The 14,433-nt window shown below is 33.3% G+C and overlaps 2 protein-coding genes across 12 annotated transcripts; both read right to left on the bottom strand.

The window, feature by feature from the left end:
* Nucleotides 1-589: 589 nt before the first annotated feature.
* Nucleotides 590-4,159, bottom strand: LOC136220360 (E3 ubiquitin-protein ligase RGLG4-like). Of its 11 annotated transcripts, none has more exons than XR_010684501.1 (8): nt 3,575-4,159; nt 3,151-3,314; nt 2,911-2,973; nt 2,677-2,816; nt 2,484-2,597; nt 1,971-2,091; nt 1,554-1,715; nt 590-863 (listed from the first exon to the last, which is right to left on the bottom strand). XR_010684501.1 is itself a non-coding variant. In XM_066008170.1 (8 exons), exons 4-7 carry the CDS (start codon nt 2,702-2,704, stop codon nt 1,633-1,635), a joined length of 342 nt encoding a protein of 113 aa, XP_065864242.1. In that variant the 5' UTR covers nt 2,705-2,816; nt 2,911-2,973; nt 3,111-3,314; nt 3,575-4,159; the 3' UTR covers nt 590-863; nt 1,554-1,632. The 11 variants fall into 11 exon arrangements, 10 of the variants coding, with proteins under 10 accessions (XP_065864242.1, XP_065864248.1, XP_065864240.1 ...); XM_066008170.1 differs by having other exon boundaries at nt 2,488-2,597; nt 3,111-3,314; XM_066008176.1 differs by having other exon boundaries at nt 2,488-2,597; nt 2,929-2,973; nt 3,111-3,314.
* Nucleotides 4,160-4,670: 511 nt separating this feature from the next.
* On the bottom strand, nt 4,671-10,136 carry LOC136217971 (LEAF RUST 10 DISEASE-RESISTANCE LOCUS RECEPTOR-LIKE PROTEIN KINASE-like 2.4). The gene is made up of 3 exons (XM_066004691.1): nt 9,249-10,136; nt 6,032-6,082; nt 4,671-5,950 (listed from the first exon to the last, which is right to left on the bottom strand). Exons 1-3 carry the CDS (start codon nt 10,048-10,050, stop codon nt 4,857-4,859), a joined length of 1,947 nt encoding a protein of 648 aa, XP_065860763.1. The 5' UTR covers nt 10,051-10,136; the 3' UTR covers nt 4,671-4,856.
* Between the last annotated feature and the right edge of the window lie 4,297 nt (nt 10,137-14,433).

Raw genomic sequence — 14,433 nt, 5'->3', positions numbered from 1 at the left:
AGTTTTAGTTTTTTTTTATATATAGAAAAACACCAAAAACACTACAAGAAATCAGTGAGTTAGCGACCGAAATTTCGGTTGCTAATTCGGTCGCAAAAGCTGTTTAGCGACCGAAAAGTATCATTTAGCAACCGAATAGACTCGGTCGCTAAGTAGCGGGTTGGTAAATTCACTAACCTGATTTTTTCTGAATAGGTCGCAACAAGAAATCAGTGAGTTAGCGACCGATTTTTGCAACCATGTGCGGTTGCTAACTGTCGGACAAAAGTTATGCATTGTGACAATTTACGACGGATGACGAAACATTTGTCGGTAATATTTGTGATTTGTAATAATATATAATGCCGGTAATTTATCAGAATGTTTTCATTGCCAAATTTGTTGATAGCATGCAATGACAAATTAGCTCTATAATGCCAAACAATTTTTTATATATTTTTATAATTATAATTACTTCACAATAAATTAAACATATTTAATTAATAATAATATTTGAAGATTAAATCAAAATACATAAATATCATAATGTAATACATTATTTACATTAACCTAAATAAGTTAAAGTCAAAATATATAAATATTGAATCGATTAAGGGGAAAATCTCAAGTGTTGTTCTTATCTCAATAATTACAATACTAACACCTAAATTAGATGCACCAACACAATATGAAGATGACAATGATCTTGAATTTTTAGGATACCGGTCATGATAATACTCTGAAGCAGCTGATCTAGTCCAAAAAATTCTCCATCCCTATTAAGCCATCTAGCCTGGAAGAACGTTCTTCATTAATAAATGGACTCAACAATTTACTCAATAGTCTGTTCAATTTCAACTTCAGTAAGATGGTTTATAAGTTTCCTACAATATACAGAACCAATCGAAATCAGAAGCATGTTGCATCTCAAATAAAACAAGTTGGTATCAAGCATCGAGTTTGAAAATTAAATAGCACAAAGGCAAGAGGCAGAACACGTGTTAATTTACCGTTTGCTGCAAAACAGAACAAGCAGTTGTGGATAAACATAATATGTTGGTAAACAGAACAAGCAGAATGTTGCTGAAAAAATGTAGTCAAATAGTTCTGTATCTAATTTCTTGACTGTGCATAAATAAAACAAAAACGACAGAAACGATCATCTGATAACCTTTTCAATTTTTCCACATTGCTAAGATTTTATTTCTAGTGTTAAAGCATAAAGTAAAACACCACCAACAGCCAACAAAGAAAATAAAATGGCAACATCCAACTAGCAAAACACCAACAACCAACTAGCAGAGAGCATTTAGTGTGAATGATTGTATGCCATTTTTTATGCCAACAAACACCATCAGCCAAGTAGCACGATGCATTTTATTTATGCCAGTAGCCAAGAATCAGAATCACACTCACCTAAATATCAGGACAAAGATCAATTAACCCAATTATACACCCTAAAACACCTAAATAAGGCACAACTACGAGTTTAATATGTAACATTGGTCAAAATTCAGAAAATATAAAATAATAGGATATTACAAGGAAAAAAAATCAAAGGATAGAAAGGTTACCACTGGATAAATTTTAATTGAATCTTTAGCCTCTAAAGCAGAAAATTCAACAATGCAGTGACACAGACCAAAAGCGTCTTTATAACACCTTAAGATTTGAATAGACCAGCCAATTGCTTCTTACTGGACTTTGCTTTTCTTCTTCCTGGACTCCTAAACCTTCTAAAAAACGTAGAAAAAACCAGCCATGAGTAGTTGCCGGATTAAAGGGAACGACCACGAAAGAACACTACAAGATAACAATCATGCCAAAAGTTCAAGGACCAAAATTTAACAATCAAATGTACCAAAATTAAGTAGATAACAAGGAAGCATACCATATGAAATTATTTAGTGTTTAATCTCCGAAAACATATGTTACAAGTTGAAGAAAACATATGTTACAAGTTGAAATTATTTAGTGTTTTCTAGTTTTACCTTTAACAAAACGACAGTCTGCGCCACCATTATTCCGGCAGGATCCAGTTTTGGGTTGAATGAATTTATTAACGAAGTGCAGAATATCTTGTTGGAGAATTCCACAACCAGATTCATTTACCTGTAAGAAACAAACATGAAAGGCAACCTATTTAAGGATGCAATTCGCTTTATCAAGTTAACAACATATATTTTGAACAAAAGAAAATTCAATAACCATACTACATCCATATAATGTACTTAGCAACATTATCACGATTGATATCATATAGATTCTTCAAGAATAGCAGCATGTGAAAGTGTAATTGCAACCTAAAGGAATATTCAAAAGGGTTTCAGAATATATCATTTTCAAATGTAATTAGTCAAGTTTTCACAATACAATGGCATACATGTCTTGTACCATCAGCACTTATCGATAGCACATGGTATTGACTACCACTTTGCTCAACAATGGTTGATGCCATTTCAATTTAAGACCACCATAAGTGGACATAAAGTACTATGACAAACCTACAAGACATGGATTGGGTACGATTTCTCTAGAATGACTCAAGGCTTCCTCGAATCCATTACAAAATATCTCATCTAAGTAAAAGCCAAATACATCCTGATCATGTGCTGATGCTGCCATCAAAAAATTTGAACATGTTAGACAAATGTTATTAATTGAACTCTTGCAACAAATCAATTTATCTCAACATACCATCTCCAAATCCAAAACAAGGAATCATGTTATCCTCATCGAAGGCAGCTAAAGTTTTCCCAATAATGGATATGGCTTGTTCGTATGGATTCAAACCATCTCCAATATCATGCAAACTCGTCTATTAAATGACTAAGCACCTGTACATAGAACCAGATTAAAAAGATATTCCAAAATGTCCCATAAAAAGAACTTGAAACAAGAAAAGTGAAGTTCAACTTGTCCACTCATTACTCTTTGTGAAATCAATACCAACAAGAAGATTTGAAGACTCTAAGCCAGCACGTGCAAAAGCCTCTGTCACCAACAAAGAAGCAAATGGTTAAGATTACACAAAATAATTCCAAAATAATCATCAATATAATATTAATGAATGTGCAAGACCAATAAACAAAGATAAAAATCTCTTTTAAAACACAAATTTGAACATATACCTGGTCTAAAGATATGTAATTATCAGAAATTCTTGAGTACCTTCTATCAAGCTTACTTCTATCACTTCTACAATCGTGGTGTGACTCAAATGAAGTTGAATTGGAAGGAGCAGAGGAAGTCGACCTCCAACTTTGCTCCCTCAAATTTTTGGCTCCCATCAACTTAATTATATATAGAAACAAGTTGCCAATTATGTTTCTTCCCTGGGAGAAATTCAAATTGTTTAGAGAATGAAAAAATACCAAAGCAAAAGGAGACAAACTAAACTTCCTTCCTACGGGTACAAATCAACCATAAAGCAGAACCTTCTCCTTCTCAGTACCAAAATATATCAAAATTCAAAGATACAACTTGGGTGCATAAATCAATTTCCAAAAGCGAGAATATAAATAACCAGAATGTCAAACACTAACATAAACAATTTCTGGGTCTATAATTTAACTTGGAGAGGGAGATAACATACCCTAATTTCTTGCAATTTCCTCTTTTTTCTCTCCTTATTCACAGCCACGAATTGAAAAAATAGAGTTAATCGAAGCAATAGAATTAAATTGGAGAAACATATTTACCAAGAAACTCCAGCAACATAAAAAACGTTCCGCCTGTTCCAAGATGCTTGGTTAGCGTTAATTGGCCGCGCAGAAAAGAGAAGGATTAGGTCGAAGGTGTGAGAGGACATGGATTAGTTCGTAGATGACGACAGGAGAGGGGGTCGGACAATATGGAAGAGATGAGAGGGGGTCGGAGAAGAGAGGAGAGGAGGCGGCTTAGGTCGAGGTTGAAGAGAACAAATTAGGTTTTTCCTTATTTTATGTCATTTTATATTTTTGTTTTCTTTTTTTATTTTCTTTTTAATTTCATCTTTCTTTTGCTTTTTAATTTTTTCCTTTGCAACAGGTAATACAATCGCTAATAAAAATGCAGGTCGGTAATGTGGGGGCCAATATTTCCACAGCTTTTTTGCAACAGGGAAAAACATTTAGCAACCGAACCGGTCGCAATTTAGCGACCGATTCTAATCCAGTTGCTAAATTCGGTCGCTAACTTGCTGTTTTCTTGTAGTGAAATATCTATTTAGTACCAATAAATTACGAGAGACGGTGAATTCTAGATCCGTCAGTAGATTAACATACTCGTTGCATCAAAACAATTGGAAGAGAAAAAACCAAGTGGAAAGAAGAGAAAGAGGTGACTACCACGGAAACAAATTCCAAGTTGTTTCCATGATGATAGATGAGTTGGTTGACCAGAACAATTAAGAGAAGAAATGAGATGATAGACAATAAAAAACAAACAGGAAGTACTAAAAGATATTTGACCAAGACTTTCGGTACAAGAAGATGATGATAAACGTAAAACCATATCCAATAGCTTGAACACAGTTTATTCTAAGTATTGATATTAAAAACTTAGATAACCAAAAATGAAGAAGAACCCAAGGCACATATTATATACAATCGTAAGTCATTTTGTTGGACAACAACCGCTATATCAGCTATATAACGCACACATAAAAGTTGTTTATCAGTTCTAGAAACCAACAGATCAGAGTAGCAGATGTATAACAACACTTTTTAAACAATGTTGCAATTGATCAAATTTAATTATATATTGCAACACATTTAAGGCAATGCATGTATGTTTTCTTTTTCCAGTTTTTTTAGTACATATATAGCAATATTTAGCTTCATTGAATTGTTAAGGCATATATTAATGTCTGTGGTACAAAAACAAAGGAACTGAGATCAAACTGTTGATGTGGTAAGAGAATATGATGACAATGGAAATGGTGGAGGAGGCGATGAAGAAGAAAGGAAAGGCTTTGGTGGAATACTGAGGTTTTGAGTGCTTCCTCTTAACATATCTATGACATTACTCATTGTTGGCCTCTCTAATGGATTTGTCTGAATGCACCATAACCCAATCAATTTCAATTTCCTCACAATTTCACCCTCTTTGTCTTCTTCCCGAATAGCTTCATTTCCATTCTCCAACTCAAGACTCTTATATATCCAACTTGGAAAATATATCTCACTAGAATTACTTCCTCCAACTTGTTCATCTTTCTTTCTAACTCCTATTATTTCTAGAATCATCATTCCATAACTATAAACATCTGACTTTGATGAAACTTGCCCAAAATTCCTGCTGAAAACCTCTGGTGCTATATACCCAATTGTCCCTCTAGCTTCTAACATGGATACTATACTTTCTTTCCTAGCGCATAATTTGGCTAGTCCGAAATCTGATATTTTTGGACTAAGCTTTTCATCAAGAAGAACATTATGAGGCTTTATATCAAAATGCACAATCCTTGTGTTGCATCCTCTATGTAAATACTCAAGTCCTTGTGCTATGCCAATTGCAATTTGTTCAATAGTTTCCCATAGTAAATGTTGATCACTCATTTGATCGCATATGAACTTGTCAAGTGATCCATTAGGCATAAACTCATAAACCAAAGCTCTTTTCTGACCCTCCAAGCAGAAACCTAAAAGAGAAACAATATTAATATGAGAGGTTCTACTAATTGCAGCAACTTCATTTATGAAGTCTTGTCCTAATTCTTCTTTTGACACATTCAACATTTTGACTGCTACAAGGCGATCGTCCAATAGCTTTCCTTTGTAAACGCTTCCATAGCCGCCTTGGCCAAGCTTTTCTTTGAATGAATTGGTCATTTTTTTCACTTGTGAATAGCTGTACCTTTTTACAGCTAAAGGTCCATGGCTTTCAAGAAATGCTTCAAAATCTTGATTCTTCCTTAAGAAGCATGGGGTTATTTGTCGGTTCCTCATGAAAAGACTAATGAAGAATACCCCAACCAATGCCATTGCAACTGGAAAACGATTAATAAAACTTAGATACAAATTTCGGCAACTTATGTAATCAAGAAAAGTAAGTGATAATATGAACTTACTACCAAAAAGAGCTTTCACTTTAACAGAACTGAAAATATTTCGGTCACTGCCTACAATAGAGAATGTGTTGTTAGCATTAGCGCAATAATAAAATTGAGAATATTGAAATTGTGTATGAAAATGTTTAGAGCAATTACACTGCTAGGGCTAGCAAGCCGGTATATAACAAAACTTGATAGAGATAAATCCTTGCTTACAGAAATGAAATTGTAGACGAAAATTCAACAATTTTGAAGTTCCAGCGGGAAATATGGCAGAGACATTTGGATATTTACTGTAATATAAGTAGCCTTTAGTGTACTCTCTATAAATAATATAAACAATTGACTCTTAGTGATTTAAGAGTGATTAAGATATATCATCTCCAACAATAATTCTTATATTATTAATAAAACATGAATTAAGAGACACTAAGAGGTAGAGAGACTGATTGGAGGAGTCACTCAGAGGCAGTTGAACTTGATTTTTAACACTCTCTGTTCAAATTTTAACTTAAGACTCAAATTAAGAGACTGTTGGAGATGCTCTTACATGGTATAAAGGAAAAAGATAGATCTAGGTAGTACATATAACATCTATGATGCACTGAAACGGAAACGGATACGGAAACGGAAACGGAAACGGGAAACGCGATTTCTAAAAAACATAGGAAACGGAAACGTGGGGGAAACGTGTAAATATTAAAAATATAGGGGCATATTTATAAATATTAAAAATATCATAATTATAAAAATAATTATAAATTATAAATACATAAACTAATTATTGATAAAATGAAAACAGATTAATTAAAAACTACCAATTTAATAAAATAAACATGTAGTTAATATCAAGTATCAATTAATTAATAAAAAATGTGTAAAATTAAGGTGTTTACAGTAAAAAAAGAAATAACACTAATTATATAATAAACAATATAAAATATAAAAGGTCCAAATCCAACCCACCCAAACATTCTAGAAGCTTTTGTCCATCACACCATTTAAGAAGGCACAGAAAAGAAAAAAAAAACGAGAACAAATTACCAATTACAAGGACTTGATATCAAACTGGTATTCTGATTTCCAAAACCAGTCAACGAAGAAGCAATCGCAATCGCAATCGCAATCCGCACTTGAAGAAGAAGAAGAAAACTAAGACCAGACTCAAAGAGATCAGACTAAAAGAAGAAGAAAATCGCAAACTCAGAAGAAGAAGAAAAAATCATGGAGATACCTGTGTTCAAGTGTGGAGATCAATTTCAGTACGAACGATTTGAGTTTTGAATCTCTTTCAGATTTTAGAAACGTGTATCCAATTTTCGTTATTTACAGAAACGTACCCGGAAACGGTTCATTTCCGTTTCTCACATCTTGTGGAAACGTAGAAATGCTACTTCAACAACGTTTCCGTGCTTCATAGCATAACATGTTAGGATAGAATTCAAGATCAGGATGGCTCCCGAATGCACAGGGTTCAAAGAGGAAAACTGTGACAACAACAGTAAATTTAAAATTGCCAACATTTAATATTATCTTTAGATGTCTATGCATATAGCTGCTAATATAAATTTGTTGAATGTAGTGAGGTTACTAGAAACCGCGTTTCTGATCCTTTTGCAGATTAAAAAAAAAAAAAAACAGCACTACATTTGACTTTTATATATTTCAAAATGTGTTTCAACTCCAATTTATTTCAATAAAATTATTTAACTTTAATTTTTTCTATTAAATCACTCACTTAAACACACGGGGAAAGTGATGTATGTATCACATCAGTTGCAGTCAACTTTTACTGCTGATTAAAACGTTATATGCCTGCCATCTAGCTGACCGAAACAATACGCTCAGTCAATTAGGTGGCAACAACGTGTCATTTTGATCAGCAGTAAAAAGTTGACTATTGTTGGTGTGACAACCATGTCACTTTTCCGATGTTTTGTTGGTCTTGTAGTAGTGAGAGTGACTTAATTGAGACAAAATTTAAAGTTAGAATGATTTTAGTGAGACAAATTGAACTTGAGTAATCATTTCAAAACAACCATAAAATTCAATGACCAATAATGCATTTAACCATTCAACATAGTCACAGGGGAGACAAAAATCAGTCAATAGGAAATACTTAAATCTTATGATGTCCTAAGACCATCTTTAGTAGTGAATACATGATTGTTCGGTTGGGGGGCCAATTTTACACGTAGTATGTAAACATTTTTTTTTTACTAAATCAGACTTGTTCAAATTTTTTTCGTATATATATGCATGTTCTAATTTGAGTGGTCAAGGCCTAATTTTTAAGTAATAATATAAAACTTCTCTAAATCAAGCTACATTATGTTTAAGATTCTTAACATATAAAAAAATTGTGTCTAATAGAAAAAATGGGATTTAGGGAGGGCCTAATAAGCAAAAAAAAAAAATTAGAAATTTGGATTTAAAAAGAGCCTAAAAATTAGAATTTTGGATTTAGGATCTAACAAGCCAAAAAAAATTGAAATTTTGGATATAGAGAGTGTCTAACAGGACCTGGGCCAATTTTGGGATGCTAATTTAGCACCCGATCTAAATTTTTTGGAGACAAATGGTCTGGAACCACAACAACCTCAAATTTTGTAGAGAGAGGGCTGAAACTACTCGTGGTCATGGTGGTTCCAGCAGTCGGAGGGGCTCGGTCCCTCCCTGTATCCGTCCATGACCATCTCCAACCCAACATCCCCGGATCCCTCCCTTTATCCGTCCCTGACTATCTCCAACCCAACCCAACATCAAATTAATGTTGGGAAGGAGATTTGATAATGGTTGGCTCTTGAACCATCATCAAACCGTGTTCTCATTTCAATGAAACACGGTTTTTCTCCCATAAATTTGATGCAACATAAAATAAAATAGTATTTTATTATTATTTTCTTACTTTTATATATATAAATATGGTATTGTAGTTTTTGTTCTATGATCTAATCATTTGGAAAAAAAGATAAGAACTTGGAGAATTTATATCCAACAAAAGTAACAATTCTGCAGCAAGTGCACTCACTCCTCACCCATGCGTTTACCATCTTCAAAACTGACCCTAGAACATAAAATGAACCCAAAGTGATGACAGAAACGATGAATATTTAGTTAACCAGAAGCAAAGTGATTCTAACTTTAATGCATATGCTATGTGTTCTAATCAGAATATGCAAATTGCTCAAATAATAACAAGTGTGTTTAAGGTTGAATGATAGAGAGATGATACCCGTTCTCTTTGGGCAGGAATCAGGATAGGGATGGCCAGGGCAAAGACAAGTGAAGCCCCGATTAGTTAAATTGGTGCCGCATATCCCGCCTGAATCACTACACTTAACACAATCTTCATTATAATTGTATGACACATTAAAACCTTCTCTTAAAACTCTTCCCAAATCATTCAAACCTTGATCCCCAACAAGAGAAGTTTGTGGAACTGGAATCTGCACTTTAATAGTACATTCAGGCATCCATATTCGTCCCCATATCACATCATATACGTAAAATGCTTCACGTTCTTCACCATTTACTCGGCATCCAAATTGCCCAAATCTCTGTGTACTCTTGAGGTCGGTACAATTGTAAAATAGACTTATGTTTGAAAATTTGGTATAGAAGTCTGGGACAAAGCTGAAGGGACTAGTCGCTAGAGTTATGTTGGTGAAACCAGTATCATCAGGACAAGAATCATCCCACAAATCCATAGGAGCAATTGCCATCTCCTTTTGGGATTGATCTATAGATACAACCAAGAAATCTTTGTTTTCAATAGTTATAGCAGGGAATTCATCATCTACGCACCGGAGTTTGAAACCTTCAAAACCACATAATTCTGAACGACGACCATCGCTCCAAAAAGGATAAGATAGATTCGTCAGGTTTCCACAATCAAATGGTTTTACACACTCACTGTAATGCATATCTTCTTGAGAATATGAAGATGGGGCAAAGATTAAAAGAATGAAAAGACTAATCATGATGATGGAGTATTTACCAAAACACTGGAACAAATAGGCAACCAATTTTTTCATTTTTCTTCTCTAATAAATAAGAAACAGGAAGTAGTAAAAGATATTAGGCTGAACCTAAGGTATACTATCAGTTCTTCAAAGAATTGAAAGAGATGAGAAAGCAACTCCAATGCTGCTTCCTAATTTTCTTTTTCTAAAATTTGACCATTTCAACTACGAGGAAATATCCTACATAAACCCATTCAGGGGCCAAAGTCAAAGTACAAAAAAATGCTTATGCTAAAGAAATCACTGGGCTTCAGCTCTTAATAGGCGAGGGGTGTTATTCAACTGTAATTAATTAAAATAACAGTCTTATTTCATGAAGTTCGATTTTTCGATCTATACATTTCAGTTTCGGTTTCATATTTCACATATTTTCAGTTAGTTTGATTGGTTTGTTGTAGAGCAAAAAATCCCGAATAAACCGAACCGATTAATATTTACAATAATGATTTGTAAGTAATTAGCAACGTTTTCTGTATTGGTGAAAAATTGTCTGAAACATTTTTTAATTTAACAATATAGTCTACAAAGGTTGTTATGTTTTATATGTGGTGATCAGTGATATGCTATATTGTAACCAAAGAAAAATAAGATATTATAATTAACAGAATATATGGTAAGGGGTGAGATCCAGTGTGACAAGGGCTTACGGTGCGGCAAGAAGCTTATTATGTGACATAACAAAACTACGTAGTTTTGGCAACCAAATTCAAATCAAAAAACACGCGTCAATTCATTCCACTGCTTTCCTCACACAAAAAATGCGCGAATCAACAGTTCATTCTTCACCATGCTTGATCGATTTTCTTCTCCAAACCATTGTCGATCGATATGTAATCTGTATTCAGATTAATCACTGATTTTCTTCTCCTCACCATTATTGATCGATTTTCTTCTCCTCTGAGTTATCGTTCGATTTTCTTCTCTCAACATTACTGATCGATTCTCTTATCCTTAACATTATCGATCGATTTCTCATCTGTATTCATATAATTCACTCTGAATATGGAATCCGAACACCAAAATATGGAATATGAAGACCATAATCAGTCCAAAATGACACACGAAACAACATCATCTTCTGGTATTTTGCTTATATCTGCAACTCAAAATTTATCTGATTTATATTGAAAATATTGAGATCTGTTCACATTAGTAATTGATTTCTTACACTAATTATTCACAAAGGCTGTAGACTGAATGTACCAGTTGTTCAATGTAACTATATCATTTGTTCCAACTGAATATACTATTTGTTCCTACTAAATATATGGGTTGTTCCTACTAAATGTATGGTTTGTTCCGAATGAATTATATCTGCTATATATTGAAAATATTGAAATCTGTTTACATTAACAATTTATTCACTGTCTTGATAATATATTTCTTACACTAATTATTCACAAAAACTATAGTCTAAATTCTAACAAATACTACCACTTGTTACATGTAACTATATCATTGAATAATAGCTATGATTAGTTTTAAGATATTTGGTTAAAGATATAAAAATGTGACACAATGCAAGTTTATTGAATAATAACTGATTTCGGAGTTGACATGTAACTTTATCATTTGTTCCAAATGAATGACCCAATTGTTCCAAATAAATGTATGGTTTGTTCCGAAATAATGTACCATTTGTTCCAAGTACATCTTTGTCCTAAACTCGATTCTTTTACCTGTTTTGTATATTTGCTTTCGCCTAGTTACTCTTCTACTGCAATTGTACCTTACACACCAGAAGTAACTACAAAGACTCAGTCCTAACGGAACAAAATTTTGGGTCCCTAATTGTTCAAATGAGTTAAAACCTGCTATTGGAATGATATTTGAGAATTATGATAAAACTCAAGAATTCTACAAATCATATGCATGTGCTGTTGGATTTAATAGTAGGGTATCAACTTCAAGAAAAAAACAATGTGTTATAAAAGAACAATTTTTTGTATGCAATAAAGAAGGTTACAAATATCACAGGAAAAAAACGACATCTAGTGATGTAAAAACAAGAAAAAGGACACTCAGTCGTGTAGGATGCAGTGCTAAAATGATTATCAAATTTTCTGACAGTGGATTCTATGAAGTGACACAGTTCAAAGAAGAACATAATCATATTCTCTACACTCCAGGATGTGTACAATATCAAAAAGAGGGCAGGAACATGAACCTTCTACTCAAAAAGATGGTAGTTAATAATGCAAAGGTAAACCATCTACTTCATAATAGTTATGCATTGTAAATACTAAACTGATTAGTTATATAATTCTGCTCATTTCATCTAAAAAATAAAAAATCTGATTTGGTTGAATAGATGAATGTTGGTCCTCTGAAAACTTATAGACAAGCAAATGAACTTTATGGAGGATATGAAAATATTGGTGCATCGAAGATAGATTTTAAAAACTTCTAGAGAGACTTGAAAGCCTATATTAAGGATTCAAATGCACAAATATTCGTAGATAATTTTCAGAAAAAAGGAGTTATGGAGTGCATTATTTTTCGAATTTGAAGTAGATCAAGACGGCAGACTCTGTAGAGCTTTATGGGCAGACCCTGTATGTATCAAAAACTATGCTCTTTATGGTGATATGGTCTCATTTGACACCACATATAGCACAAACAGGTACTACCACTACAAGAAAACTCCTTGTTAGCTACTGTTTTTAGCGACCGTGTCAAAAGTGGTCGCTAAAACAGCGACTAAATTAGTCGCCAATAGTTTTTCCTAGTCGGTACAATGGGCGGAAAATTGGCGCCCATTGTACCGACTGTACGTATTATCCGGTGACTATCTTAGTCGCTTGATATAAAAAAATAAAAGAAAAATTAAAAGAAAATAGAAATTATATTAAATTAAAAGCAAACAAAACCCTAAACCTCTATCTTCTCTCTTTCTCTGTACGATTAGAAATTAAAAAAAGAACAAAAACCCTAAACCTCTCTCTTCTCTGTGCGTTTGCGTTTTTCGTCCGACTACTTCAACTGGGCATAAAATCGTCTTTCAATAAACTTCATTCTCCAATCGTCTTTCAGCAAGCAGATGGAGGACTGGTTTGCTTAGCTCATCCTCTTTTTGCTATTTTCTCCTTATGCGATAACTTATGGGGTTGAAGGTTTGTAGTTGTTCTTTCTGGCTTAAGCTTTTGCAATGAATCATATTAAATACTAATTTATTTTTATTTTCTTGGAGATATCTCTACTTGGTAGCATAAAACAATTTAATGGATGAAGGGAAATAGAAGAAGTGAAACTTGAGAACACAGGACAAGGAATGTAAGGTTGTTTTGCAAGGAATAGTTGGAGGTAAGCTCACTCTCTTTAGGTATTTTTCATCCTCAGTAAATAATTTGACAAATAAGTGTTTATATGTGAACTGTAGGATGTGTAGTTTTTATAATTTATGTGTTTGCTCTTGTTTAGTAAATTAATTTCTGTGTTTGCACTTGTGTTTTGGGGGCTGGTCCCTAGGTTTTGCTGATATTTTTTATAAGTCATATGAAGAAATAGAAGAGTTTGATGAAGATGATAGGATATTCTTCTGTTTTAGATGTTCATGGCATTGCTAGTAGTTATTAACTAGTTGAGTAGTATGTTCTGTTTTTGTTGGTAGCTTTGAAGTTAAAAAAAGTTTTGTGGAGCACAAGCTTCGGGTTCATCCATTGGGATGATATATTTCTTTTTTGGAACTAGAACTCGCCTGATTCATTACTGGGACTGCATTTTTATATTTTAACAGTCTAATACTAATGAGTAATGAGTTTATGGAATTTCATATCCCATAGTAAGGAGTTGTTCTATTGAATGAGGTCTTTATGGTTTGAACTCATGAATGGTCATTGGCTTATATATTGGTTATAATTTCTTTTATCCTTTTGACAATGTGTCTAGTCTTGTGCTTTCAACCTGTGTGGTTCCGGATTCTGGGAAATGTTACTGGTGAGAAAGTAACTCTACTTTAGGCACAACCACTCTACTTGTTAGCTCATATTTCCATACTCATTACTGCCCGCACAAGTACATTAGCCCTGCTCAATGATTTGATGTATTTCTACATTCTTTCATCAACTCTGTTTCTTCTACATCAAGAATTAAATTGGCATTTTTTATGTTTCGATAGGAGGAATGCATCTTGATTTTAGGATAGCATAAGGATTCAATTGTTGATTTTTGTTTAGTTCAGGGACCTAATTGATGATTTTGATAGTTGAAAGTCCTAATTGACTTTGAAGTTTTAGTTTAGGGGCTAAAATGAGTGTTATGCTTTTATTATATTAGCATGAGAATAATTTGATAAGTTATGCAGAAGGATTGTTCAGAGTCCTGCAACGTTATATATGCTTAGAATAACTAGAGAAAAAAACTAAGCATGTTTATTAGACATTAAAAGGTTACCTT

Source organism: Euphorbia lathyris, chromosome 2 (genome assembly GCF_963576675.1).
Source record: "Euphorbia lathyris chromosome 2, ddEupLath1.1, whole genome shotgun sequence".
Taxonomy (NCBI): domain Eukaryota; kingdom Viridiplantae; phylum Streptophyta; class Magnoliopsida; order Malpighiales; family Euphorbiaceae; genus Euphorbia; species Euphorbia lathyris.
Note: the sequence above shows the minus strand (reverse complement) of the source record. Positions and strands in the feature narration are given on the sequence as shown.